Source organism: Prionailurus viverrinus, chromosome F2 (genome assembly GCF_022837055.1).
Source record: "Prionailurus viverrinus isolate Anna chromosome F2, UM_Priviv_1.0, whole genome shotgun sequence".
Lineage (NCBI taxonomy): Eukaryota > Metazoa > Chordata > Mammalia > Carnivora > Felidae > Prionailurus > Prionailurus viverrinus.
This window is the reverse complement of record NC_062578.1, coordinates 83,259,802-83,284,985: the sequence shown is the minus strand read 5'-3', so window position 1 is coordinate 83,284,985 and position 25,184 is coordinate 83,259,802. Positions and strand designations below refer to the sequence as shown.

The 25,184-nt window shown below is 53.3% G+C and overlaps 1 protein-coding gene across 5 annotated transcripts; it reads right to left on the bottom strand.

Annotated features, from left to right (window-relative positions):
* Nucleotides 1-1,493: 1,493 nt before the first annotated feature.
* On the bottom strand, nucleotides 1,494-25,120 carry HSF1 (heat shock transcription factor 1). 5 transcript variants are annotated; one of them, XM_047842290.1, is made up of 14 exons: nucleotides 24,813-25,120; nucleotides 6,909-7,020; nucleotides 6,442-6,578; nucleotides 5,967-6,091; nucleotides 4,720-4,795; nucleotides 4,585-4,646; nucleotides 4,345-4,441; nucleotides 4,119-4,255; nucleotides 3,758-4,033; nucleotides 3,284-3,364; nucleotides 2,332-2,437; nucleotides 2,195-2,260; nucleotides 2,025-2,094; nucleotides 1,494-1,943 (listed from the first exon to the last, which is right to left on the bottom strand). In XM_047842290.1, exons 1-14 carry the CDS (start codon nucleotides 24,927-24,929, stop codon nucleotides 1,738-1,740), a joined length of 1,668 nt encoding a protein of 555 aa, XP_047698246.1. In that variant the 5' UTR covers nucleotides 24,930-25,120; the 3' UTR covers nucleotides 1,494-1,737. The 5 variants fall into 5 exon arrangements, with proteins under 5 accessions (XP_047698246.1, XP_047698247.1, XP_047698248.1 ...); XM_047842291.1 differs by having other exon boundaries at nucleotides 6,909-7,017; XM_047842292.1 differs by lacking the exon at nucleotides 3,284-3,364 and having other exon boundaries at nucleotides 24,813-25,119.
* Between the last annotated feature and the right edge of the window lie 64 nt (nucleotides 25,121-25,184).

Genomic DNA, 25,184 nt, shown 5'->3' with positions numbered 1-25,184 from the left:
GCTGCCCTCAACCTGCTGGGGTTGTGGGGTGCTAGTTGTGCTCTTGGGAGGGGGAGCTGGGTCCCACCGGCCTTACTGGTGCCTATGCCCGTGTCTCCTGGGGTGCTGTGTCCTGGAACACCACTGGGCAGGGCACCATGGTGATGTTGAGGCTGGGGATGGGGGCCAGGTATTGGTGGTCAGGCAGATTCCTCCTCCCGGCACACAGCTCATCACAGGTGGCAACTCCCATTTGCCTAACAAGGCTCAGCGGAGGTGACACTCCCTGACCTTGTCACTGCCCTTGTTAACCTTGTGTGCGAGTTTGTGGGGGGTGGTGGTTAGCTCAGAGCTCCGTGGTCCCTGTGATAGGGCCTCAGAAGAGGCTGACCAAGGACTTCCTGGCAGCAGACCTTGGCTCGGGGTCGTGGCCGGAGACTGGGGTGTGTAAGAGGGTCAAGGGTCGGGACCAACCGGGGGGCTGGCGGAGTTGCATGTCGAGTGCGGTTCTCAGACAAGGCCATGGAGCTCACAGAGGCTGAGTCAACGGACCCTTGGGGGGCTGCTGCTGCCCCTAGGGTGGCTACACGCTGGGGTGCTCACCGGGGACAGATGCAGAGCCTCGGGGACTCTTGCCTCTTGGAGGAGGCAGGTGGCCTGGCCCAAGCCTTGACCTGGGTCTCCCTCATGAGCACACGCATCCGTGGAGATGCTTCAACACCAGCTCTCTGCACCTCCTGGGTGCTGTTGGCCTGACGCCTGCCCCTTCTCTGTACTGGAAACCCCAAGGCCCTGTTGGGTCAGATGTGCCCTGACTCACAGATGTGGCCTGATAAGACAGGGGTCTTCAGGAGGTGTCTGGGCGGCCGCCTCAAGACCTGTGCTGCCCCTGCCCCACCCAGCACCTGTTCAACTCCACATCCTCCTTCCCTTTGGCTATAGTGGAGTTGCCACGGTGGGGATGGGGGATGGGGAAGGCTCCCTTTGGTGGGGGGGGGGGAGTTCCTTTTTGGATCCCAGGGTGGAGGCAGTGTCTCCCTGGCCCCTGCTGAGGACGGTGAGCAGGGAGTGAACTCCTGGGGGCACAGATCATCAGGCAGGCTGCTCTGGCCTGTCACCTCCCCACCCCTCGGCACCCAACCCTTCCCCCCCAAACCAGCCCAGTGCCTTGTGAATGCATGAAAAACGGGGTGCCTCTGCCGAGAAGATGTGCACAGCCTGCCTGTCTGTCCATGCCCCACCTGGTCCCATGTGGAGAGGCCTTGGGCAGGGCATTCCTGTGGGTCTGTCCCACCACCCCCTCCCTCGTCCTTTAATAAAGAATTCTGAGCACACACGGGTCCTGTGGAGTCAGGCGCACACGGCTACGCCCTGGACATCTACCTTCTCTCCGAGGAGACCATCATGGCTCAAACTTCCAGCCCCCTTCTGAGAACCCCCGCCCTGGGGTCCTCCCCCCCCCCCCTCCCCGGGGGGGTGGGGTGGCAGGAGGAAACAGACGCAGGAGGCCACCATGTAGAGCCTGTCGTTTATAGGTCTCTGCCGGTCTCATCCGTCTGTCTGTCCATGTATGTGTTTCTCTCTACTGAAGGGGCAAGGGGAACTCTCATGTAAAAATCCAAAATACAATCCTGCCTGGGAACGGCCACAGCGAGGGGCAGTCCAAGCGTGGCTGTAAGGCCTCGAGCTGCCACGGCACACAGGGCTGGGGCCCTCGCTGCTGAGCAGGCTCCACGCCCAGCCTTCGCCCTGGAGCCTCTAGGAGACGGTGGGGTCCTTGGCTTTGGGGGGTTCAGAGCCCGTCAGCAGGGAGATGGTGGGGTCATCTGCGTAGTCGTCCCCCTCCGAGAAGTAGGAACCCTCCCCCAGCTCGAAGAGCACGGGCAGGTCGCTGCTTCCCATATCCACGGAGCCCGGGTCCACCAAGAACAGGGGTTGCGCCGTGTAGTGCACCAGCTGCTTCCCTGAGGGTGGGGGCTGGGTCAGGGCACTGGCGGGTGGGGACACTGGGCTGGGGCAGGGCAGGGGCTCAGGGCTTGGCTCACCTGAGTCAGGGCTGCTGTTCTCTGCCTCAAGGGGCCTGGGGGGCTCCTGGGGAGAGAGGAGCTCCTGGATCTGCCAGGGCAGGAGGGGGCAGAGTGAAGGTTCCTGCTCCCTACCCGCCCCCCTCCCCCCCACCCCCCCCCACCCCCCCACCCCCGCCCCGCCTACGCACGCTGGCCAGGCTGCTGTCAAGGTCGGGCAGGCTCATGTCGGGCACTGTCACTGAGGGGCTGAACAGCTGCAGGGAAGGGAGGGCGGTCAGGCTGCGCCCGTGAGCTGTGAGCAGGGTGGGGGTAGGGAGGCACTCACGTCCAGCAGGGCGCTCGTGTCCACACTGAAGCCGTGGCTTGTCAGCATGGTCTGCAGGTTGTCCAGATTGGAGTCCATGGCGTCCAAGTGGTCACTGAGCTCGGTCCTAGCCAGAGTGAGGAGGGCAGGTAAAGTGGAGCCCTAGGCACCCCCAGCCAGTGCCCTCCTGCTGGTGATCACACCCACCAGACAGAGAGGGGCTGTCCTCAGCTATACCCCCACCCCGCTTGGGCTCACGGGAAGCCCTCCGAGGCGGGGCCCCATCGCACACCTGGTGTGGGCCTGGGGGGAACGTGTGTGGGAAAGGGCCAGGGTGCTTGGTCACTGGGGCGAGAGCGGCTCAGGCTGTGCCAGCCGGTCCTGTCGCTGTGAGGCCCAGTAAGGCCTCTGACAGCACTAAATGGCTGAGCCAAAATGACAGGGGGGCTCAGGATGGGCTGGGGGCGGTGTTCAGGCCCGGCAAGGTCTTGTCTGTACGTTGGAAGACAGCAGGGATGGGGAGAGGGAGCTGCGGGCAGGGTATGGAGGGCTGGTCTCTACTCTGGTGCATGCCGGGAAAGAGACCTGGGTCTGGAGGCTGTGGCCGAGAAGGCCCCGGGCCACCTGGTGGACCTGTGCCGTTGGACAGGTGGCCAGGCTGGCTCTGGGAGGTGTCCACAGGGCCCTGCCCCAACCTGAGAGGAAGCCAGTCAGCACGGCAGCCAGGAGCCTGGCTGCACCAGTGGCAGTGCCAGGCGGGGAGGCCCATCTCTGTCGGTCAGTGAGCTGGGGCACCGGCTTGGGCCCCAGAGCCTGGGGTGGGGGGGGCTGCTCCCTGCTGCACAGGGCCCGGGACGCCCGTTCACCAGGCAGGGCCAAGTGCTCATGGCCAGGCCAGGGTCTGGTCCGAAGCTGGGGAGGGGCCTGAGCTCTGGCGGAGCCCTCCTCCCTCCCCAGTGGGGACGGCGCTAACCCTGGCTGGACTCGGCCATGCAGAGAGGAGGGGCAGGGGAAGAGGCGGGCGACCCCAGACATCTGTGGAGCGCGAGCCAAACTGCAAGATACAAAGACAAGAGCCCCCCGATTGCAGGTGGGGGCCAGGTGGACTCCGTGCCCCCCGCCCTTGCTTGCCTGGCCTCTGGGGCAAGCCCTCTGCTGGGCAGGACAGATGCAGTGGCCTGTCGCAGGAAGGGGTGACAGCAGCGGCCAGAGCGGCTCAGAAAGCAGGTGCGACAGACCTGCAAGGCTGCACACCCTTGGCTCCTGAGGCCCTGGGGATGTGGGACAACGGGCTCTGAGCTCAGGGCCGGGTCTGCTGGCTCACCCCCCGGCGCCCCTGCGCCCACAGCCTGACGACCGCCCCACACCAGCCCTCCGGGACAGCGCTAGCTAGAGGCCCAGACGTGCTTCCTGAGGCTGCGGCGGAGGCGGGTGGGGCGGCACTCACTTGTCCAGGCAGGCTACGCTGAGGCACTTCTCAGGGGCCGAGGCAGGTGGGGGCGAGGGTGAGGGGCGACGGCCCCCCGCATCCGTGAGGGGTGTGGCCGGGGCGGCAGGGGCAGGCTCGCTTTCCCGCAGGATGGAGTCAATGAGGGCGGTCGGGGACAGGGGTATCTCCACAACAGAGGACGGGTGTCCAGGACTGGCCTCCTCCACCCGGGGGCTCCGAGGAGGACTCGGGGGCTCCTCCTTGACGCGTACCAGGGGGCTGCTGGACACTGGCCTGCACGTCGGGGGACACACACGTCAGCAGCTGCCGCCTCTGTGGGCCCACCCTTCTCCTGACGGTTGGGTGACGTGGCCCCCACCTCTCATCTACGCTTCCGCCTGGGGAGGCCAAAGGGCTGCCGGGGGCCAGCTCGGTGATGTCGGAGATGATGGGTCCGGAGTTGGCGACGGTGTCTGGGGAGTAGAGGCTGGAGCTGCTGTAGGCCGGGGAGGGAGCCTGCCATCAAAGGGAGGTGACCTGTGTGGCAGGCGCTGCAGCACGTGCCTGCCCCCGCCCAGGCCAGTCCTGCCGCGCCCGGCGCTCACCGAGTAGGGGCCCGAGCCATGGATGTGCTCCAGGGAGTATTGGCGGCCGTACTTGGGCATGGAATGTGCCGCACTGCTGTCGTTCAGCATCAGGGGGCTGCGGGGAGGGGGGGGGGGGGGGGCGGTAAGGGGTGGGCTTAGGTGCCTCCCTGAGACCTCAGGGCCACCCCGGGCCTCAGCCAGGGGGAGACAGGGTGGCCCTGGGCCCCGTGCTGGGGACGGGCACCCCCTGTGCCTCACATCTTTCTCTTCACCCCCAGGATCCGGTTGGACTGCACCAGTGAGATGAGGAACTGGATGAGCTGCGGGCAGAAGGGCACAGTTAGCCTGGTCCTGCGAGGGGCCCGCCAGGCTCCCCCTAGGCCCGCCGCACACCTTGTTGACGACTTTCTGCTGCTGGGCGTGCTTCTGCCGCAGGCTGGCCACTTCCCGCCACAGGGCCTCGTTCTCGCTGTAACACAGTGGGCGTGGTCAGCAGTGCTGGGGGCCCTCCACAGAACCCCCCCCCCCCGCCCCGTCCCGCCCTGGGCAGGCGTGGGGTCTGGGGTGCGGCGGTAACAGGGCTGGGGGCAGACCGCCAGGGAGGACACGCAGGGGTGTGTCAGTTGTGGGGGCAGGGGCAGAGCACAGGACTGGGTGTGTTGGGTGGACCCCAGGGTCCTGGCTGAGACCTCCTGGACACGCTTGAGTGTTGCCCCCCCCTCCCCCCCCCCCCCCCCCCCCCCCGGTCCCTCTGAGCCATCTCTGCCCCACCTGAACCTGAGGAGAGGAGGGAAGGCCAGGGGTACAGAGCAGCATATGGCAGCTGTCCTATACCCGTCCTATGTCACTAGGTCTGGGTGAGCAGGGCTGTGAGCAGCCTGGCCCTTCTGATGGGCCCCCAAGTGTCTTACTGACATGGAATTGCCCCTCTTGGCCTTGGCCTTTAAGGCACCCATGTCCCGGCAGGCCAAGTTCACCTGGCCCCACACCCAGATGTCCTATAGCCAGAGGCTTCTGCCAGCCCCAAATGTGGAGAGAGCCCAGGAGCCTCTTCCAGGACTTGGGGGTCATGAGGACCTGCCCCCTGAGAGGCTTTCGGGCCACACCAAGCTGAGGACAGCCACCCTAGGCTGCGGTTCCTGAGGTCCCCGGGGCCCCCAAGTGCATAGGAGGCGGCCCAGGCCAGCCCTGTTAGGGGTCCTGGTTGAGGAGGGGAGCACAGGGCCGGTTACTGGTGGCCGAACGTGCCTCAGCGGCAGTGGGGGCCAGCGGGAGCGTTGGCGCTGTGGGGTCGGTGAAGACCAGCCACCCCGGCCTGTGGAGTGCACACTCGGGACGCAGTGTGAGGAGCCGAAAGGGGAGGCAGGTGCCAGGAGCCCAGCTCTGCCCGTTGGGGCGGGAACTGGGTTAGACCCTGTCTCCCAGGGCGCGCGCACAAGTCCAAATGTAATTCTGCGCTTGGGAGAAGCCTGGAGCGTCCCTGTCTCAGACTGTAGGAGGCAGGGCTGGTGGGAAGGGGCCCCAGGAGGGGGTGGCCAGTTCCCAGGCCCGCACCTCTCCTGTCTGCTCTTTCCTCAGGCTGCCTCCCACGGGTCCCCTTGTCCCGCCACATCCCCTGCCAGGCGCCGCGTGGAACCTACTGCTTCATGGCCAGGAGTTTGGAGTCCATGCTCTCCTGCTTCCCCTTCATGAGCTGGACATCAGTCAGCAACTTGGTGACACTGTCTTGGCGGATCTTTATGTCCTCATTCTTCAGGGTGGATACCTGGGACCCCGGTGGGGGCGGGGGGGGGACGGGAAAACAGTTACTGAGATGCCCCCCCCCCCCGGGGGAAGAGGGGAGGGCCTGGGATGCCGCAGAAGGGCCAAGGGGCTGGGCTGGCAGTCTGGAGAGGGGCCTTCAATGTGGTGGCTGATGGGGGAATGGCCAAGGGGAGTCCCAGATGGACAAGCAGGGAGGAGAGGGCCCATCAGGAGGAGGGCTCAGGGCGGCCAGGCCAGCAGCTGACTGCCCTTAGGAGTCGTAGGTCCAGCAGGACAGCAAGTAGCCGCTGCTCCCTCTCATAGTCTGGAGGAAGGTCTGAGGAGGCAGAGAAAGGGAGGCGGACTACTCACGCTGGTCACTTTCCTCTTGATGTTCTCAAGGAGCTGCTCCTGGCCACGCAGGAAGCACGGGTGCTGGAACTCAGTGTCGTCCCTCTCTGGCTTGACCAGGCCACCCTGCTCAATGTGGACCACCTTCCGGAAGCCGTCTGCACATGACGGGGTGGAGCAGCTCTGCCTCAGGGCCGGGCACCGCCCCACGGAAGGACAAAGGGAGGGGTCCGGGAGGAGGGCTATGCCTGGCACGGCTCTGGTCACACCACTGCCTGCGGCAGCTGGGTGGTCTTGGTCTAAGGGAGACCCCATACCCCAGACGACAAGCCCTCACCAGCATGTGTGCCTGTGTCTGGCTGGGACTTCAGAGACTCTTCCCTGAGACTCTGCTCCCCTGGGAAGAGGCGCCCTGGCCGCAGGCCCCCCAGATGCTCCAGGCTCTGCATCATGCCCCGCCCCACACGCCCAGATAGCAGGGTACTCACACATGTTGAGCTGCCGCACGAAGCTGGCCATATTGTTGTGCTTGAAGTACTTGGGCAGCACCTCCTTGGCAAACTGGCCCTGGTCGAACACGTGGAAGCTGTTCCCGCTCTGCTGGGAGGCACGCGGCAGAGTCACACGCAGCCCACGAGGCACAAGTCCCCAGATGTGCCCGGTCCCTCCGCTCCTGCGTGTGCCCTGCTGGAGGCCCGGGACTGGGTGACAGAAGCCACACGGCCAGAGAGATGAGGGGACCTCATCGCAGCCAGGAAGCCCTGCCCCGGGGCTCCAGAAGTTGCCTGAAACACGCGGCACCTCACGCCCAGTCTTTAGGGGACCTTGTTTTTGCTTTAATCAGATTTCCCCCAGGAACAACCAAGACCCCAAGGTGAGGCAGCCAAGAAAATGGGAGGAAAACACACAGTTGTATTCAGAAATGCAACCTCGTTCTTCTTTCGGCATCTGAGGCGGGAAGAAGAGGTTGTGAAACAGTCACTGCATTACTCATCTTCCATCCCCTCATTTTTTAAAAACACACATTTTTAAAATTTTTATTTATTTTTGAGAGAGAGAGAAAAAAGGGGGTGAGTGGGGGAGGGGAAGAGAGAGAATCCCAAGCAGGCTCCGCACTGTCAGCGCAGGGCCTGACACGGGCCTCGAACCCACGAACCTGAGCCGAAGCCATGAGTCAGATGCTCAATCGGCTGAGGCACCAGTCACCCCCGTCTTCTTTCTGACCTCAATCCAGAAGCTACCAGGAAGGTTGGCAAGGCCAGCCTCTGCTGGAAGGGCCTTGGGGTGTGGGGCAGGGTCCTGGAACAGGGCCAGCGAGTGGTGAGGGGAGGAGGGGGTGGGGGGTGACAGGACAGGCTACCCTTGAGTCCGCCAGGGACACTGGGCATGGCTTCCCCCATCGAAGAAGGGGCTGAAGGTAAGGAGAGAGAGAAGCCAGAGGAACCCTGGTGGTAGGTGAAAGCCTTGTGTGTCCACACACGTGCGTGCATGTGAAAATGAACCCAGATACAAGCACGTGAAGGGGTGGAGAAGGTGGAGAAAGGGCCTCTGAAAAGTCTTCTCCTTCAAAGAAGCAGTAAGAAAACCGACCAAAACGTTACAGTGCGCTTTTTCAGAACTCTGAAAATCAACAGCAACATGGGAAGCCTTTATTCAAGAAAAATGATTCTCCTGCAGCAAGATCAGTGAGCTTTGTGGTATTTTGACTTGCCCTGTTCCTGCTTCCCCTCCTGTAGCCCCATTCCCAGAGAATCACTCTCGGACCAGTCAGCTCCCTGGGGGCTTCCACTTGTAAAGCTGTCTTTGCTTGATTTGACCCAAAGCTCTCCCAGTACAAAAAGCCTTTTCCTTAGGGATGTTTGTTGATGACATCAAAAGAGGATTTCAAAACTTTGTGGTTGTTTCAGGCAGAGGATAACAGGGCAAAAAACAGGCTAGCTAGAAAACCTCAAAAGGAAGAGCTAGGGAATGAGACCTCGAGAGGCGTTTTGAAAAGCTCCAAAACATTCCTGGGCATCCGGAAGTCACATGCATGTGTAGGGCTGTGTGGGCAATCAGGGGAGACCTGACGTGGCCCTAGGCGCGCACCTCTGGCTGACTTGGGAGGCTCTGCACAAGCAGGAAGCAGAGGACAAAGCAGAGGCGCCACCTACCTGGGCTGTGTGCCGAATGCAATAAATCCCCCAACACCTACACGGGGTCCCCCGGCAAAGAACAGGACATTTATTGGTTCCAGGAGACAAGGGAAATTTCTGTTCCCTTGACTAGCTCACTACTAAGCTAGCCAAGCAGACTTCAGTGGTCACGAACAACAAAGACCATAAGTCATCCAGAATTCGTTCAGAAAAGTCACTAAACAAACGAATACCAGCAACTACAAGAAATAGCAACAGCAACAAATCTGGGGAGGAGAGAGAATCTGATATTCAGAACCTAACACATACCACATTATATTAATTCAAAGTCCAGTTTCCAATGAAAAAGTATGAAACCTGCAAAGAAACAAGACATGGCCTATACACTAGGGAAAAAAAAGCAATCAATTGAAACCATCCCTAATGAAACTTGTGAGTTGGATTTACTAGACAAGGACTTTAAGTCAACAATTTCAAATTTGTTCAAAGAATGAAATGAAATGGCAGCTAAAGAAATAAAGGAAACCATGAGAACATCTTGCGGAATGAAGAATACCAATAAAGATAAAAATGAACCAAATCTGAATTAAAAAATATAATTGCACCAACTTATGCCCAATGGAAGTCCCAGGAGAGAAAAGGACAGAAAGAATAGGTGAAGGAATAATGGCCCCAAATTTCCTAAGTTTGATAAAAAACGTCCAGGAAGCTAAACAAACTCCATTAAAAAAAAAAAAAAAAAAGATTAAAACTGATTTCTCATCAGAATCCACGGAGACCACAAGGCAATAGGATTACATTTAAAGGGGCCAAAAGGAGGGGCACCTGGGGGGGGGGGGCTCTGTCAGTTACATGTCTAACTCTTGGTTTCAGCTCGGATCATCACCTCATGGTTCATGGGATCAAGCCCTGCATCGGGCCCCATGCTGGCAGTGCAGAGCCTGCTTGGGAGTCTTTCTTTCTCTACTCCTGCCCTGCTCTTGCTCTCTCTCTCAAAATAAGTAAACTTAAAAAAAAAAAGTAAAGGGGCTGAAAGGAAAAAAACCGGTCAACCAAGAATTGTATATCCAGCAAAGCCTCACTTTGAAAAGTAAGGAGCAGGGGCGCCTGGGTGGCTCAGTCAGTTAAGCATCTGACTCAGCTCCAGGCTCAGAGCCTGCTTCGGATTCTGTCTCCTCTTTCTGCCCCTGCCCCACTCATGCTGTGTGTGTGTGTGGGGGGGGGGGGTGTCTGAAAAATAAACAAACATAAAAAAAGTTTAAAAAAAAGAAAAGGAAGCAGCAATTTCCATTTCTGGGATTCAAGTGTGAGATCTACTGAACCACTCCAAAGTGAAACAAAGCTTTGTTTTTTTTCTTTTCTTTTTTTAAATTTTTAATGTTTTTAAATTTATTTTTGAGACAGAGAGAGAGAGAGACACAGAATCCGAAGTAGGCTCCAGGGTCTGAGCTGTCAGCACAGAGCCCGATGCGGGGCTTGAACTCACAAACTGTGAGATCATGACCTGAGCTGAAGTCGGATGCTTAACCAACTGGGCCACCCAGGCACCCCTATTTTTTTCTTTTTAAAAGTTTACTTATTTTTGAGACAGTGTGCTTGTGCAAGTGGTGGAGGGGCAGAGAGAGGGAGACAGAGAACCCCAAGCACGCCCTGCACTGCCAGCACAGAGCCTGACACGGGGCTCAATCCCATGAACTGTGAGATTTTCTCGGGAGAGAGGCAGTCAGAAGGAAAGAGAGCTCTGAAGGGGCTCCCCAAGGGAACTCACTTTATTTGAAACAAAACGTAAGGAAGTTCAAGCGTAAGGCTGCTCTTGAAAACAACGGCACCTCTTGGTTCAGAGTAACCGGCTCAACCAGGCCCAGCCTGTTTTACAGGAGAGAGGCAGCTCACAGCCCTCCCAGAGTCAGAACAAACCTCAAAGACGGGCCTTCAACACAACCACTGGTTGAATTTAATTGGGTTAGACCGCTCAACAATTTGTGCCCTGGGGCACCGTCAAAAAACACCACCACAATCAGGCAGTAATTAGAGCCTAAAGTCTGGGTGTGATACCCTGGGAGGCAGTAGAGTTAACACTGAGGTCAAAGAGAATACAGACTTCACTAAAAGAACCCAGCTAAGTCACAAAACAAACCAGCACAAAACAAAAACAAGCGTGGGGGGCAGGTGGGTGGTGGGTGGGGTGGTCATCCAGAAGTACTACATTACCTAAAATATACTTTTTCAACAAAATTATGAGACACGAAAAGAAGCAGCAAAGTGTGACCTGTGCACAAGGGAAAGAAGAAAAAGCCAACAGAAACGAGCGTGAGAGGGACAAGCTGTAGAGTTTCCTCAAGACTCCGAAGCAAACATCACCTGTGTGTTTAAAGACGAGGTGACAGTGCCTTGCCAAAGAGAGAATCGCAACAAAGAGACAGGACTTGTAAAGCAGAGTCAGATGAAAATTCCAGAGCCCAACAGTACAATAACCAAAATGAGGAATTTACTAGAAAGACTCAACAGCAGATGTGAACTGGCAGAACAAAGAAATCAACAAATTTGAAAATGGATTGATAGAGATGACGAAAGCAGAAGGACAGAGAGAAAACGGAGTAAAGAAAAATGAAAGGAGTCTCGAAAGAACCAAACCAAACCCAACCCAAAACCTTTAACTGCCTCAGCGTACGTGTAAATGGAGTACATTTCGTTACAGGAAAGAAGGACCGGAACAAATACTAAAAGAAATAAGGCCTGAAAACTTCCCAAATTTGCTCCCAAAAATCAATAGACGTGGTATGCCATTCCTGAGGTCAACTCTGCTTTGTTTCGTGAGCGTTTTTATAGGGGCGCCTGGGTGGCTCAGTCAGTTGAGCGGCCGACTTCAGCTCAGGTCATGATCTCACGGTCTGTGGGTTCGAGCCCCGCATTGGGCTCAGTGCTGACAGCTCAGTCTGGAGCCTGCTTCGGATCCTGTGTCTCCCTCTCTCTCTGCCCCTCCCCCACTCTCACTTTGTCTCTCTCTCTCGAAAGTAAATAACTGTAAAAACAAAAATAAGTGTTTTTATAATCCTATAGTTTTGGTATACAGATCCCTGCATGTTTTACTATGCTTGTATTTAAGTTCTCGTCTTTTAAAAAAATTTAAAAATGCTTATTTTTGAGGGGGGGCAGTGTGAGAGGCAGAGAGACGGAGGCAGACACAGAATCCGAAGCAGGCTCCAGGCTCCAAGCTGTCAGCACACAGCCTGATGTGGGGCTTGAACTCCTGAGCCATGAGATCATGACCAGAGCCAAAATCATCTGCTTAACCGACTGAGCCACCCAGGCTCCCCAGTAGTCTTTTGGAGCAACTGTAAATGATATTAAAAAACAAAACACATCAATTTCCTATTGTTCGTTAGAAATCCAATTGATTTTTGTATGTTGACCTTGTATCTAGTGACCCTGCAAAACTCAATTCTTTAGTTTTAGGAGTATTTTTATAGATTTCTTGAGATTTTTCTGTGTGGACAATCATGCCATCTATAAATAAGGTCAGTTTTATTTCTTGCTCTCCAATATATATTCTTTTAACTTCTTTTTCTGGTCTTCAATTACTAGATAGGACTTCCAGTACAATGCTAATTAGAATTGGTGAAAATAGAATTGTACCTTGTTCTATCCTAGGGGAAAAGCATTCAGTCTCTCCTAACATTAAGTATGATGTTAGGTGTAGATCCTTTTTTTGTTATCGGGCTGAGTTATGTTCCCCACTATTCTCAGTTTCCTGAGTTTTTTGTTTTTGGTTTTTTTTTTATAAATGAACATCAAATTTGTCAAATATTTTTTCTGCAAACAATAGGATCATGTGGCTTTTCTTCTTTACGTTGTTAACACAGTGGATTACACTGACTTAATTTTGAAATCCTGGACCACCCTTCCATTTCTGGAATAAGTTCCTTGTGTTGTGACATCACTCTTTTTATATATTGCTAGATTTGCTTACATTTTACAGAAAACATTATGAAAAATGCTGGTTCTTAGTTTTCTTAGACCATTTTTGTCTAAGTTTTAAAAAAGTTTATTTTTAAATAACTTCTATACCAAACATGGGGCTCAAACTCATAACCCTGATATCAAAAGTCACGTGATCTTCCAACTGAGCCAGCAGGTACCCCTGTGTGTGTTTTAAGGTTTATGTATTTTTGAGACAGAGAGAGACAGAGTATGAGCAGGGAAGGGGCAGAGAGAGAGGGAGACACAGAATCCTTAGCAGGCACCAGGCTCTGAGCTGTCGTCAGAGCCAGCCGGGGGTGGGGGGTGGGGTGGCTCCGACCCACAAACTGTGAGATCATGACCTGAGCCAAAGTTGTGGGGCTTGAATCCACGGACCATGAAATCATGACCTGAGCTGAAGTCCGTTGCTTAACCAAATGAGCCACCGGTGCCCCCAGGTGCCCCTGTGTTTGATACCAAGGTAATGCTTGCCTCACAAAATGAGCTGCAGAGTGTTCCCTCCTCTGGTTTTCTGGAGAAAGTTGTGTATAATTGGTGTTATTTCTTCTTCCAATGTTTAAATTTGGCAGTAAAATCATTTGGGCCTGGACTTTTCTTTTTAGGAGGTTTATGACTAGGAATTCAACTTCTTTAATAGAGTTAGGACCATTAAGGTTATCCATTTCACCTTGGGCAAGTTTTGACACTTTATGGTTTTAAGGGAATTGGTCCATTTTTATCCACGCTGCCAAATGCACATGCATACAGCTGCTCAAAGCACTTCCTTATTACCCCCATACCGTCAGAGGGGTCTGCCGTGACACATACCCTCTTTGTTCCTGATATTGGCAATTCAGGTCTTGTCTGTCAGTCATGCTACAAGTTACCAATTTTTATCTTTTCAGAGGATCGGTTTTTGAATTAATTTATTTTACTGTTTTACCATCTTCGGTTTCAGTGACTTCTTCTGTTGTCTTTATCATTTCCTTCCTTATGCTTGCTTTGGGTTTACTTTGCTTTTTTTTCTACTTTCTTAAGGTGGAAGCTTAGAAGCCATTCTTATTTTCTAATGGGATCACTTAATTGTATAACTTGCCTCTGAGCACTGCGTTAGGTGCTCTCACATTTTCAGGGAGCGGGCATTTGGTGGACTGCTGGGGGACATCCGTGGGACAGGAGATGGAGTCCCCCTCGGATGGAAGATGGAAGAAAAGACTGCTCCTTCTGGGGCTGCACACTCTCTCTCAGTCTTGACGGAGGCGCTCCCAGGCTGCATCTGTCATCCATGCGCATGACGTAGACCGTGTCTTGTCTCGTCCCCGGGACAAAGTGTTTGCTGAGTTACACTCTTGCTGACTAGGTATCTCTACATAACTGGCCACCAGGGACACCCCCCCACCCCACATTTCTCAAATGGGAAGATACAATCACATCAAGTTTATAATTTAAAATGCATAGCTTGGTCCACTTTTGACATACAATTGTTTACCACCACATGCGAGAACCGAAGACATTTCCATCACCCCCGAAATTATCCTTATGCCCCTCTGTGGTCAACCCCCACCCCAGGCAACCACTGACCTCATCTTTGCTCCCCCGGATTTGCCTTTGCCAGAATATCACATAAATGAAATCACAGAGTATGCAGCCTTTTGTGTCTGGTACCTTGCACTTAGCACAACAGAATGCTTTCAAGGTTCGGCCACAGAGTCTCCCGGAAAGCTGTTCACTCCTCTTCAGTGCTGAGTGGAGCTCCCTGCGGGGGGGGGGGGGGGGGGCGCCGCCGCTTGTCCGGCCACTCCCCAGCAGGCTGACCTGTGGGTCGTGTCCTATTTTTGGCTCTTGTGAATAAAAGTGCTATAAACATTTGCATTCGGGTCTTTTCTTTTTTTTTTAATGTTTATTTACTTTTGAGAGAGAGAGAGAGAGACAGTTCGGACAGGGGAGGGGCAGAGAGCAAGGGGGACACGGAATCTGGAGCAGGCTCCAGGCTTCGAGTTGTTAGCACAGAGCTGGACGTGGGGCTCGAACTCACCAACCAGGAGATTATGACATGACCTAAGCTGAAGTTGGATGCTTAACCAACTGAGTCATTCAGGTTTTTTCCTTCTAGAAGTTTTCTAGTCTTAGCTTTTACATTTCAGTCTGATTCATTTCAGTCAGTGTTTGTACACGGTGTGAGGCACATGGCGAGCTCACATCTGTGTTTACAGGCGCCCAATTATTCCAGCACCACGTGTGGAAAAGACTATTCCTATAGAATTGCAACGGCACCTTTGTCAAAAATCAATGAACTTTAAATGGGTGGGTTTCTTTCTGGATTCTCTAGTCTGTTCTGTTTATATGTTTACAGTTATGCCAATTTCACTCAGTGCCGATTATTACAGCTTTATAGTAAATTGTGAAATCAATTTGTGTGAGCATTCCAATTGTTCTCCTTTAAAAAAATGTCTGAAGGGGTGCCCGGGTGGTTCATTTGGTTAAGTGGCCAACTTTGGCTCGGGTCATGATCTCTCACCGTTCGAGGGTTCGAGCCCCACATTGGGCTTTGTGCTGACAGTGCAGAGCCTGCTTGGGATTCCCTCTCCCTGTCTCTCCCTGTCCCTCCCTCATTTTTGTTTGTTCTCCCCCCCCCCCCACCAAAGTGAATAAATAAACTTAAAAAAACTGTCTGTCTATTCTCTGTTGAGAATGTTTGGCTTTGCTTTTTCATATAAACTCTAGTAGGGATCACTTTACCAACATTTACAAAAATGTCTGCCGAGATTTTACTGGGATTGTGTGAAATCTGTTTTCATCTTACCAACACCGGGTCTTCTGTTTATGACCATGGCATTTCTCTCCATTTACTTAGATCCTCTTTAATTTTTCTCAGCAGTGTTCTATAGCTTTCCGTGCACAAATTTTATACATGGTTTACAAGGTCCACACCCGTGGTAACTGGTCTACAGGCAGCCCCCAATGATCCCTGCCTCTGGGGGCTCACACCTTGTGCTGCCTTCTCCTGTGCTGTGGCTGGGTTGTTCTTGGTGACCACCAGCACTTAACAGGTGACATGTATCCGAGAACACATTACAGAGGCCACACTGGATCCCTTGCTCCGGGAGCAGCAGGCTGACAGGCCGAGGGAACAGGCTGAGGGGCTCCTGTGGTGAGGAATGGAAGCCACTTGCCACCATGCACTTGAGCGAACTTAGAAGTGGGTCTCTCTTTGCAGCTGAGCCTCGAAGTGCCTGCAGTCTCGTGAGAGACCTCGCGTCAGAATCAGCTCGTGACTCTCAGAAACTGTGAAACGTTTGCTGTTTAAAGCAGTTAGGTTTGGAGACAACTGGTTACACAGCAAGAGATAATACGGCCAGTAAGTATTTTGTGTTTTTTCAATGCTATTGTTAAATATTTCCATTTTCAAGGGTTCATTGCTAGTATACAGAAATAGAATTGTTTTTTTTACATCAACCTTGAATCCTGTGACCTCACCAAACTCATTTACTAGTTCTAATCACTTTGGTATTTTCTTTTTTTTTGTAGATTTCTTGGGATTTTCTAAGTAAATTACAATGTTTTCTATAAACAGAGCCAGTTCTGTCCTACCTTCCAATTTTTCGGTCTTTTATTTACTTATATCTGCCAGACTACCCGACCAGGGTGTCACACACATCGTTGAAGAGGAGTGGCAGAAGCACCTGCTTTTTCAGGGTTAAGTACAATGTCAGCTGTAGGTTTTCATAGCCGCTTCCTATTAGGCTGTGGAAATGCCCTTTCCCAGTTTGCTGAGCTTTTATCACAAAGTGAGTGTTGAGTTTGTCCAATGTTTCCCCTGCCACCATTAAGGCGTCGTGCGGGTTTTCTTCTCTTTGTCCGCTGATGCGGTGAGTTACAGTGGGTTCTGAATGCCGACCAGACTTCATCCACAGAGCTCCCTTCTGGCCTCGCATCTCACAGGTGCTGAGTCAGTGTTGTTCTGGTCTGGGTCCCTCTCTGTGCAATTCTTTCTTTTTCTGGCTGCTTTTACGATTTTTTCTTCATCGGTTTTCAGTAATTTGTTAGTGATATGCCCTGGGTCTTTTTGTTCGTTTGTTTTTTTGTGTGTGCTTATCCTCCTTAGGAATTCTTATAAGTTTTGGATCTGTGGGTTCACAGCTTTCCAAAGATTTGGACAACTATGTCTAAGCATTCCCTCTCCCGTTACTCTGGAACTCCACTTGTGTGTCAGGCTATGCGATATCATCCCCGTGAGGCTCTGCTTCTGCTCACTATGCTTACTTACAGTATGCATAGACAGCATCTATGCTTACTCTCGTTCAGTGATCTTTTCTTCTGCAGAATCTGATCTGCTATTAACCCCCAGTAGTGACGTCTAAAAAAAAAGCTTTGAATTTTAGAATAGCTTTATTTTTTTTATTTTCGTTTTTTTAAGAGTAACTTGAGATTTACAGAAAAGTTGGGAAGACAGTACAGAGCTCTCACATAGCCCTCACGCCGTTGTTGTCACAAGGAAAGAATCAATATGCAGGTTTCCCCTGCTGCCCGGAAGTACGGCGTTCCTATGCCAACATTCACAAAGCCAAGAATTACTGTTAATTGACATGGAAAAATTTAGAGTATTCCCAGACCCAAAAAATCACCTCTCGTCAGCTTTTCTGATACCTAAGAACACATCTTGCAAACAGATGCACTCACAAATGCTCACGGACACAGAGCACTAGCTCTAGCAGCTTGATGCGAGATCTGAACGCAGTTCCTGAGCAAGGAGCTTGGCGCGGCCACCCCTGCTGCTCGGAGCGCACGCTGCCTCTGTAACAGCTCGCTGCAAAATCAATGCTGGATGCTATTTTTGCTTTTGCCTTTTTTTGTAAAAATGAAACTCCTCTTCGGATTTCTTTCAGTTAGTGAAAACAGATAGTAATGTAGGTCTTTTGTTATAAAAGTGTAATAGCGTAAAATGAACTCTCTCTCAAAAAAAAGTGGGATATTGGGGCGCCTGGGTGGCGCAGTCGGTTAAGCGTCCGACTTCAGCCAGGTCACGATCTCGCGGTCTGGGAGTTCGAGCCCCGCGTCAGGCTCTGGGCTGATGGCTCAGAGCCTGGAGCCTGTTTCCGATTCTGTGTCTCCCTCTCTCTCTGCCCCTCCCCCGTTCATGCTCTGTCTCTCTCTGTCCCAAAAATAAATAAACGTTGAAAAAAAAAAAAAGTGGGATACCTGCACTTTATTATTTACTAAATAAAGTCTCTATCTTATTCAGATCTCCTTAGTTTTTACCTACTATCCTTCTGTCCCAGAACTTCACCTAAGAGATTACACCACACTTTGTTGTTACGTCTCCTTACGTTCCTCTTGGCTATGACAGTCTGTTTGACTTTTCTGGTTTCTCATGACCTTGACAGTTTTGAGGAGTACCGGTCCAGTATTTTGTAGAATTTCCCTCAATTTGGATTTGTCCTGTGTCTTTTCCTCACAGTTATGAGGTTAGTTGGGGTTACAGAAGGTTCTGGAGAGGAAGACCATAGAGGTTAAGTGCCTTTGTCATCACACCACGGCTGGACACTTACATGAGGCCATGTCTGTCGGGGGTCTCCACTGTAGTTTACCCCCCACCCTTTCCCACTCGGTGCTTCTTGGAAGTCACTATGTGTAGGCCACAGGTACAGGTGGGGAGATATGTGTCACCTCCCTGGAGGGAGTGTCTACACAAATAATGTGGAATTCTGCACGATAGACTTTTCCATTGCCATTTTATTTGCTCCTTCCTCTCTCTCTCTCTCCCTCTCTCTCTCTCTCTCTCTCTCTTCCACTGTCTTCATGGTTTTGCTTTGCTTCTTTGAGCACTCAATATTTTTACAATTGCTTTAAGGTCTTTGTTGGCTAGTTCCCATCACCCCTGGGAACACAGCTATGACTCCCCTTCTTTGTCACAGGATGCACTCTCACGCCCATTGGCTCATCTGTTAGTTCTGACTGGGCCCTGGACACGGGGGTCTTTACGTTGCATCTGGGTTTTGTGGTATTCCTCCTGAGACTGTTTCGTGTGGATCAGCCTGATCCTTTCAAGGCTTGTCTTTACACTCGATTACATTGCATTTGGGGCAGCCTTTCTTAATTCAGTCCCACCTCCAACTTGTAGGTCTTCTGGTCCTTGTTGAACGCTCTACGTGTTCAACATGGTTCCTCTGCTCTGGCTGTGAGAATTCAGGTAACTCATGGCCCTGTCTGAGCTCTCCTCAGTGACTGTTCCTTCCCTAGAAGGTTCTCAGGCTGGCTTCATAGGTCTCCTCCTGTGGATGGGTGAACCAGAACTCTGCTGAAGACCTGAAGGGGCTCATGTGCAGACTCCTGGAGCTCTTTCTTAGTCCAGCTCCCTTCTCTGGTACCACACCTTGCAAATTCTAGATGCCTCAGTTTCTCCAAAGTCTGGGCTGTTAAGTTTCCCCTTTCTGTGCTGGAGTTTGAAAACTGCCTCTAGGTAGAAAGACTGGAACCTGTGTGGCTCACCTGTCCTTGTTTTCCAATCCTGAACACTGTTCAAGGGTTAAGCCCACATTACACGTGTCCTATAAGCCCTACCTGAAGGGCCACCAGGAGTTTCAGATGTCTCCTGGTGAATCCATCACAGAACCCGATGTTCTCTCTCCCTGCCTCGTGGTTCAAGGCCCCGCCTTCTCTGCTGCCTCCAGGGAATCCTGGAGGTGATCTTAGCTTTTCCTAAAAAGGCCTCTGATTAGAAATATGGAAGGAACAGGGAGAAGTGAGTGCCCATCTGCTTGCTGGTAACCAATGCCCTCACCCTGAAATGCATTTTTTTTAAAAAAAGTAAACTCTGGGGACTCCTGGATAGCCAGTTGGTTGAGCATCTGACTCTTGGTTTTGACTCAGGTCGTGATCCCATGGTCGTGGGATTGAGCCCCATGTTGGGCTCCACACTGAGTGTGGAGCCTGCTTAGGATTCTTTCTCCCCCTCTGCCCCTCTCCTCAGCATTCACGTGCTCCTGATAGATAAATAAATAAATAAATAAGTAAATAAGTAAATAAATAACAACAACCCACAAAACTCTACACCCAGCATGGGGCTTGAATTCACAACCTCAAGATCCAACAGTTGCATGCTCCATGCACTGAGCAGGTCGGGTGCCCCAAGATGCACTTCTTGGTAACTGCCAAGTCTGACTAAATTTGGAGCCTCTGGTCTTATTTTTGATGGCCCTGGGAATAACCTAAAATGAATGCAAAATTCTGCAGGGATGTATGTTTTTACAGACAGGGTCTCTGTCTTTGAGTATTTTCTCCAAGGGCTCCATGACCCCAAAGGGTTAACAACCACTGTATTCCATGAGGGAATACCACTGCATTTTTCAAGTATCTGCCCCAGGACACCTTAGTCCCCCGTTTTTGTTCCTCAAAAGTCAATCCAAAGACCAGTCTGCACGATGTGCTCTGTTCTGAATGTGGCTGGCCGACTACTCTCTGGGTTCCAGGAACACGGGCATTAGAGGCAGTGAGAGCATGGCTGGAGCCAACGTGGCCACAGAAGCAGAGAAATCCGGGTGTAGAGTGAGGTGTCAGGGGGCGTGAGGCTGGTCCAGAAAGGGAGAGCCACTGAGGACCCGTCCTCTACCCTGGCTGTGTCCTTATCTGAGTGTGAGAGCATCTGCACCATCACGTCCTTTTCTGGTTTCTGCTCAAGTTCACTTTATTATTTCCTGCAACACAGGCACCAATACATCCCTCCTAATCCTTGGCCCTCTGGCCACTGGCCCCTGGACTCACACCTCCAGACCATGGAGCACGTGCAGGTTAGTGACTCTGCTCACTCTGACAGCTTTCAGGGTCAAGAAAGGAAGAGTCGGTGGTGCTGGCTGCTGTGCTACCAGGACTGGGAAGCATTTGAGGGCAGCTTTCCTCGTTTCACAGCCTCCTTCCAGAGCTGGAGAGAATCCCGCAGCCAGAGCTGGAAGCCCCGGGGTGCATGGAGCGTGAGGACCCTGGCTCAGTCCCCGGTGATACACGACGGGAGCTCTTTGCACCTCCCAGGGTGGGTCCTGCAGGTTCCACTGCCCCCTCCCTGGTCCTTTAATAAAGAGTTCTGAGCACACACGGGTCCTGAGGAGTCAGGCGCACACGGCTACGCCCTGGACATCTACCTTCTCCTCAAGGAGACCGTCAATGGCCCAGACTTCCAGCCCCCTTCTGAGAAGCCCCGCCCTGGGCCCCTCCCCCCTCCCCCCGCCCCGCCCCCCGGGCCGGGGGGGGGGGGGGGAGGGGGTGTGGGGAGGAGGAAACAGACGCAGGAGGCCACCACGTAGAGCCTGTCGTTTATAGGTCTCTGCCGGTCTCGTCCATCTGTCTGTCCATGTATATGTTTATGTCTACAGAAGAAGCAAGGGGAACTCTCAGGTAAAAATCCGAAATACAATTCTGCCTGTGAACACCTGCAGCACAGGGCAGTCCAAGCGTAGCTAGGGTCTAACTAAGAAAGCAGGTGAGGGTGGGGCCAACGTCTTGAAGTGTGGAGCGCCAGGAGAAGGCAGTCAGAGAGCAAGAGCTGGCCATCACCGGGAAGACGGTGGCCTTCAGGTCCAGTTTAACCAATCCCCAGCTTTCTTTGCTAAGTTTCCTAATGTCTTTGAGACTCAGTTTTCTTCTCTACGAAATAGCCATTTGTCACCTTCTTGCATGGCTGTGGATGGAGAACAGATACAAAAAGGCTCAGTTTAGCCTCACGCTGCAGGCAAGGTCTGGACAAGCACACCTGTGCTGCTTTTGGCAGCTGGTCCTGCAGCCGTCTGGGTTCAGGGAGGCCCTGGGAGCCTCCGGGCCCTGCCATGTGCCTCCCAGCCTGCCACTGGGGAGCACTAACCCGGGCTGCTCCTGCAGCATTTTGGCTCAACTGACAGATCCCCAAGGGCAAGATCCAGAGGGCCTGCCCGGTCCTGCCGGCTGTCTGAGAACGAGCTCAGCAGGCCTCACCTGGCTCTCAATGCCAGGAGAGGAGGAGTGTTCCTGCCAGTCATGGGAGCTCTGGAAATGTTCCATGGCCAGCTCTGAGTGTACGGGTTGCACGCAGACCCGTTCGAGTAGTCTCACAGGGAGCTGATGACCTAACTACAGGAAGTGCTGTGCCTGGGACTCTCCACCCAGAGACCCAGCCCCTCCAGAGTGAGCCTCCGACCGCTGGCACTTCAAGGGCCATCTGGGACAGGCCCTGGCCTTGGCGACCTCCAGTTCCTAGGCCTCCACTTCCACACAATCCTATTAGGTTCATTCCTGCTCCCAAAGAAAAGAGAATTGCACAGAGCAGACCGGTACCGGGGTGGGGCCAGAGAGGCGCCCAAGGCCAAAATTTAAGGAGCCCCCCCCACCAGGGCCTCCTCCACGTGGCCCTAAGAAAAAGTGCCTCCTTAAACTGTGCCGTCAAGCACCTCCCAGCCTCACCCAGGCCTGATCCCTAGGCCAGACAGGCCCAATTCACAGAGAGTCCCAGTGGGTGTGGGTGGTAAGGGGAACAGCACAGGCTGCTGGTCAGAAGCGCTGGGGCACACCCACAGGCTACGCTCATGCTCACCGAGTTCCGTCCCTACAGCAGCAGGAGCTGCAGGGTCTTGTGGGACCTCTAAGGACCTGCTGAGATGCCGTGCCCAGGGTATCTTTAACTGTATGAGGATCTGAGAGTGAGTAAGCCAACACGACTGTCTGGGGGCAGTGACCTGTTGGTCTGTCCTTCAGGCTGGGCACAAGAAGCCCAACGCTCTGGGAATGCAAGCTTGTGCAGCCACTCTGGAAAACAGTACGGAGGTTCCTCAAAAAACTAAAAATAGAACTACCTTCCGACCCAGCAATTGTACTACTAGGCATTTATCCAAGGGATACAGGTGTGCTGTTTCGAAGGGACACATGCACCCCCATGTTTACAGCAGCACTATCACCAATAGCCAAAGTATGGAATGAGCCCAAATGTCCATCGATGGATAAACGGATAAAGACGTGGTATATATATACAATGGAGTATTACTCGGCAATCAAAAAGAATGACATCTTGCCATTTGCAACTATGTGGATGGAACTGGAAGTTATTATGCTAAGTGAAATTAGTCAGAGAAAGGCAAATATCATGTGACTTCACTCATGAAGAGTTTAAGAGACAAAACAGATGAACATAAGGGAAGGGAAACAAAAATAACATTAAAACAGGAAGGAGGACAAAACAGAAGACTCATAAATATGGTGAACAAACTGAGGGTGACTGGAGGGGTTGTGGAGGGGGGATGGGCTAAATGGGTAAGGGGCATTAAGGAACCTAACCCCTGAAATCATTGTTGCACTATATGCTAACTAATTTGGATGTTAATTTAAAAAAAAAATAATAATAAAAAAGCCCAACGCTCTTCGGACCTGGCCCCACTGGCCAGGGTTTCTGGGGATGAACCGCTTCCCCCACCTTATTCACCTTTGAGAGTCAAGCACCAATCCTCTGACTGCCCCTTGTCCCTTAGGTCAAACGTGGTGAGTCTCTCTTGGTAGAACTGAGAGAAAACTTCCAACACAAAGGAAAAAACACCAAAAGCAAAGACATCAGAGCTTTCCAAGGCCTCTGAGAGCCAGACTCCGGGCCATAAGTCTGCAGAAGGCCCTGTGTGAACTTTTTTGACAGAGGCCACAGGTATAGGACCGTCTCCTGTCTCTGAGCCAGGCAGCCCAACAGCCTGGAAAAGGGCTTCCTTCCACTGCTGGGCTACTGTTGTGATTTCTCTATTCACTGCTGGTGCCAGCCCTTACCACTATGTCCTGCTTGACCTGCATACAAACCAGGAAGGATCAAATACTTGTGCTCCAGCTGGTTCCCCATCCCCCTGCCTGGGGTTCATGGGTGCTGCAGCCACTCTAAGTGAAGGCTGTCACAGGCCTGACCATTCCTGTTCAAAGGCCTTGCCCAGAACACAGGCTGTGGGTCCTGGAGAGTACGCTGGTGACACTTCACCCACTCGCCTCACAATCTCTAAGCAGAAAAAGAGAGCAGATTAAGGGGCACCCTAGCAGGTGGGGTGGATCACCCTAGTAGGATTAGGCTTGGAATATTCCAGAGCATTTCTGATGCCCCTCCCTGGTCTGGGTTAAGAGTGTGTCCTGGGAGTTAGGGGAAGGAAAAAGAGGAAGAAGGAAGATAAAAGAAGCCAGAAATATGAGCCCACTCCCTTGGGTCAGAGAAGTGCAAGTTCTGGAACGAGTGGATGGCACTAACACGGCAGCCTTTGGGAAAGCATGCTGCCCCTCTTCGGGGACTCCAGTCTGTCATCAGAGTAAACAGGCAGTGCACTGAGAAATGGAGAGTGCCCACACAGGCATGTCACTGAAACCAACACAAAGCGTCTCCCAAAAGAATGCTGCATGATATCTAGTTTCTTTATTCCCAGTCTTCAGGCAGCAAATTTGAGCAAACAGACCGCCCAAGAGAGAACTTGGCCTCCAGCTGGGGGCTAGCTTCAAGCTAAACATTTCTTCATTCCTAATGGCCTAAGAGCATGAAGGAGAAGTACTTAACAAAGTCTGGGAAACCCAGCGTTTTGGCCCTCAGGAGGTCAAAGCGTATTTGGGGGCACCCATAGGCTCTGCATGACCAGAGTGGCCTTTCTTCAGGTCACCCATTTGCCAGCCTGGGGTATGGCTCTGGCCTTCCCCAGACACGACATCACAGCTCGAATGGGAACAGCAGATTCTGAGCTTCAACTCCATACACACTCTCTGATTTACCTCTGCAAAACCGGAGTCGTCCGGTCTTGCAGGGTCAAACCATGTAAACAAGCCTGCTGCCAGGCAACTGGAGACAAGGACTTGAATAAACTCGTCCTGTGAAGAATGAAAACCAAAGCCGCTCTAGGAAAGCCCAACTCTACTATCTCTGGACATGGGTTCAAGATCAATCTGAACTTTATGACGTTTTACTTTCTGTTTTCGCTCCCTTTCCTTTCGCACTAGAGCAACGCCCTCCAATTCACGCGCCACGTCCTAATTTTCTCCAAATAGCTGCCGACCACACCACCCTGGAAACTCATTTGAGAAGATTCAGAGGATCACCTAGGCTGACTGTTCGCCAGCGAGATTGGGTACTGTTCTAAGGACAGACACACTTCCGCGATTGTTCAACACTTAGCGAAAGACCAAAGAAGAGGCCCTTCCTCCCCAGCCCAGGGACACTTGGCGCGGCAGGGGCCGACAAGGAGCGGGCCCCGCACGTTTTCCTCCGAACCCTGACCCTGAGCTCCCGCCCCCACATCCCACCCCTCACGGGGGCTCGCCCCACCCCCTCACCGGGCTCCAGCAGATGAGCGCGTCGGTGTCTGGGTCGCTCACGAGGGTCCACAGCTTGGTCAGGAAGGCCGGGACGTTGCTGGGCCCCGCCGCGCCGGGGCCCACGGGCAGGTCCATACCGTGCAAGGCGGGGAGAGGCGGTGGTGACGACCGCGAAATGGGGCCGAGGGCCGGGCTAGCGCCGCCGCCGCGCCTGCCGCCGGGGCAGCGCCACCGCCGCCGTCCGCTGCGCACACACGGCCCCGCGGCCTAGCATGGCCGCCGCCATCTTGCGACGGGCGCGTTCCCGCCGGCGCCGCCCGCTCGCGTCACCCCGGCGCGCGCACGCCGGCCCCGCCCCAGGCCCGCGCGTTCCTGCCGCCGCGCGCCTGC

What these genes read in the sequence shown, in the direction of transcription:
- HSF1 (XM_047842290.1), bottom strand. Translation starts at nt 24,929, where the DNA reads ATGGACCTGCCCGTGGGCCCCGGCGCGGCGGGGCCCAGCAACGTCCCG. An exon ending in CGCTCATCTGCTGGAGCCCG is followed by an intron (nt 7,021 to 24,812) that starts GTGAGGGGGTGG and finishes CGTGCCTCCCAG; the next exon opens with CAGAGCGGGAACAGCTTCCA. An exon ending in AGCGTAGCCTGCCTGGACAA is followed by an intron (nt 3,365 to 3,757) that starts GTGAGTGCCGCC and finishes TGTATCTTGCAG; the next exon opens with TTTGGCTCGCGCTCCACAGA.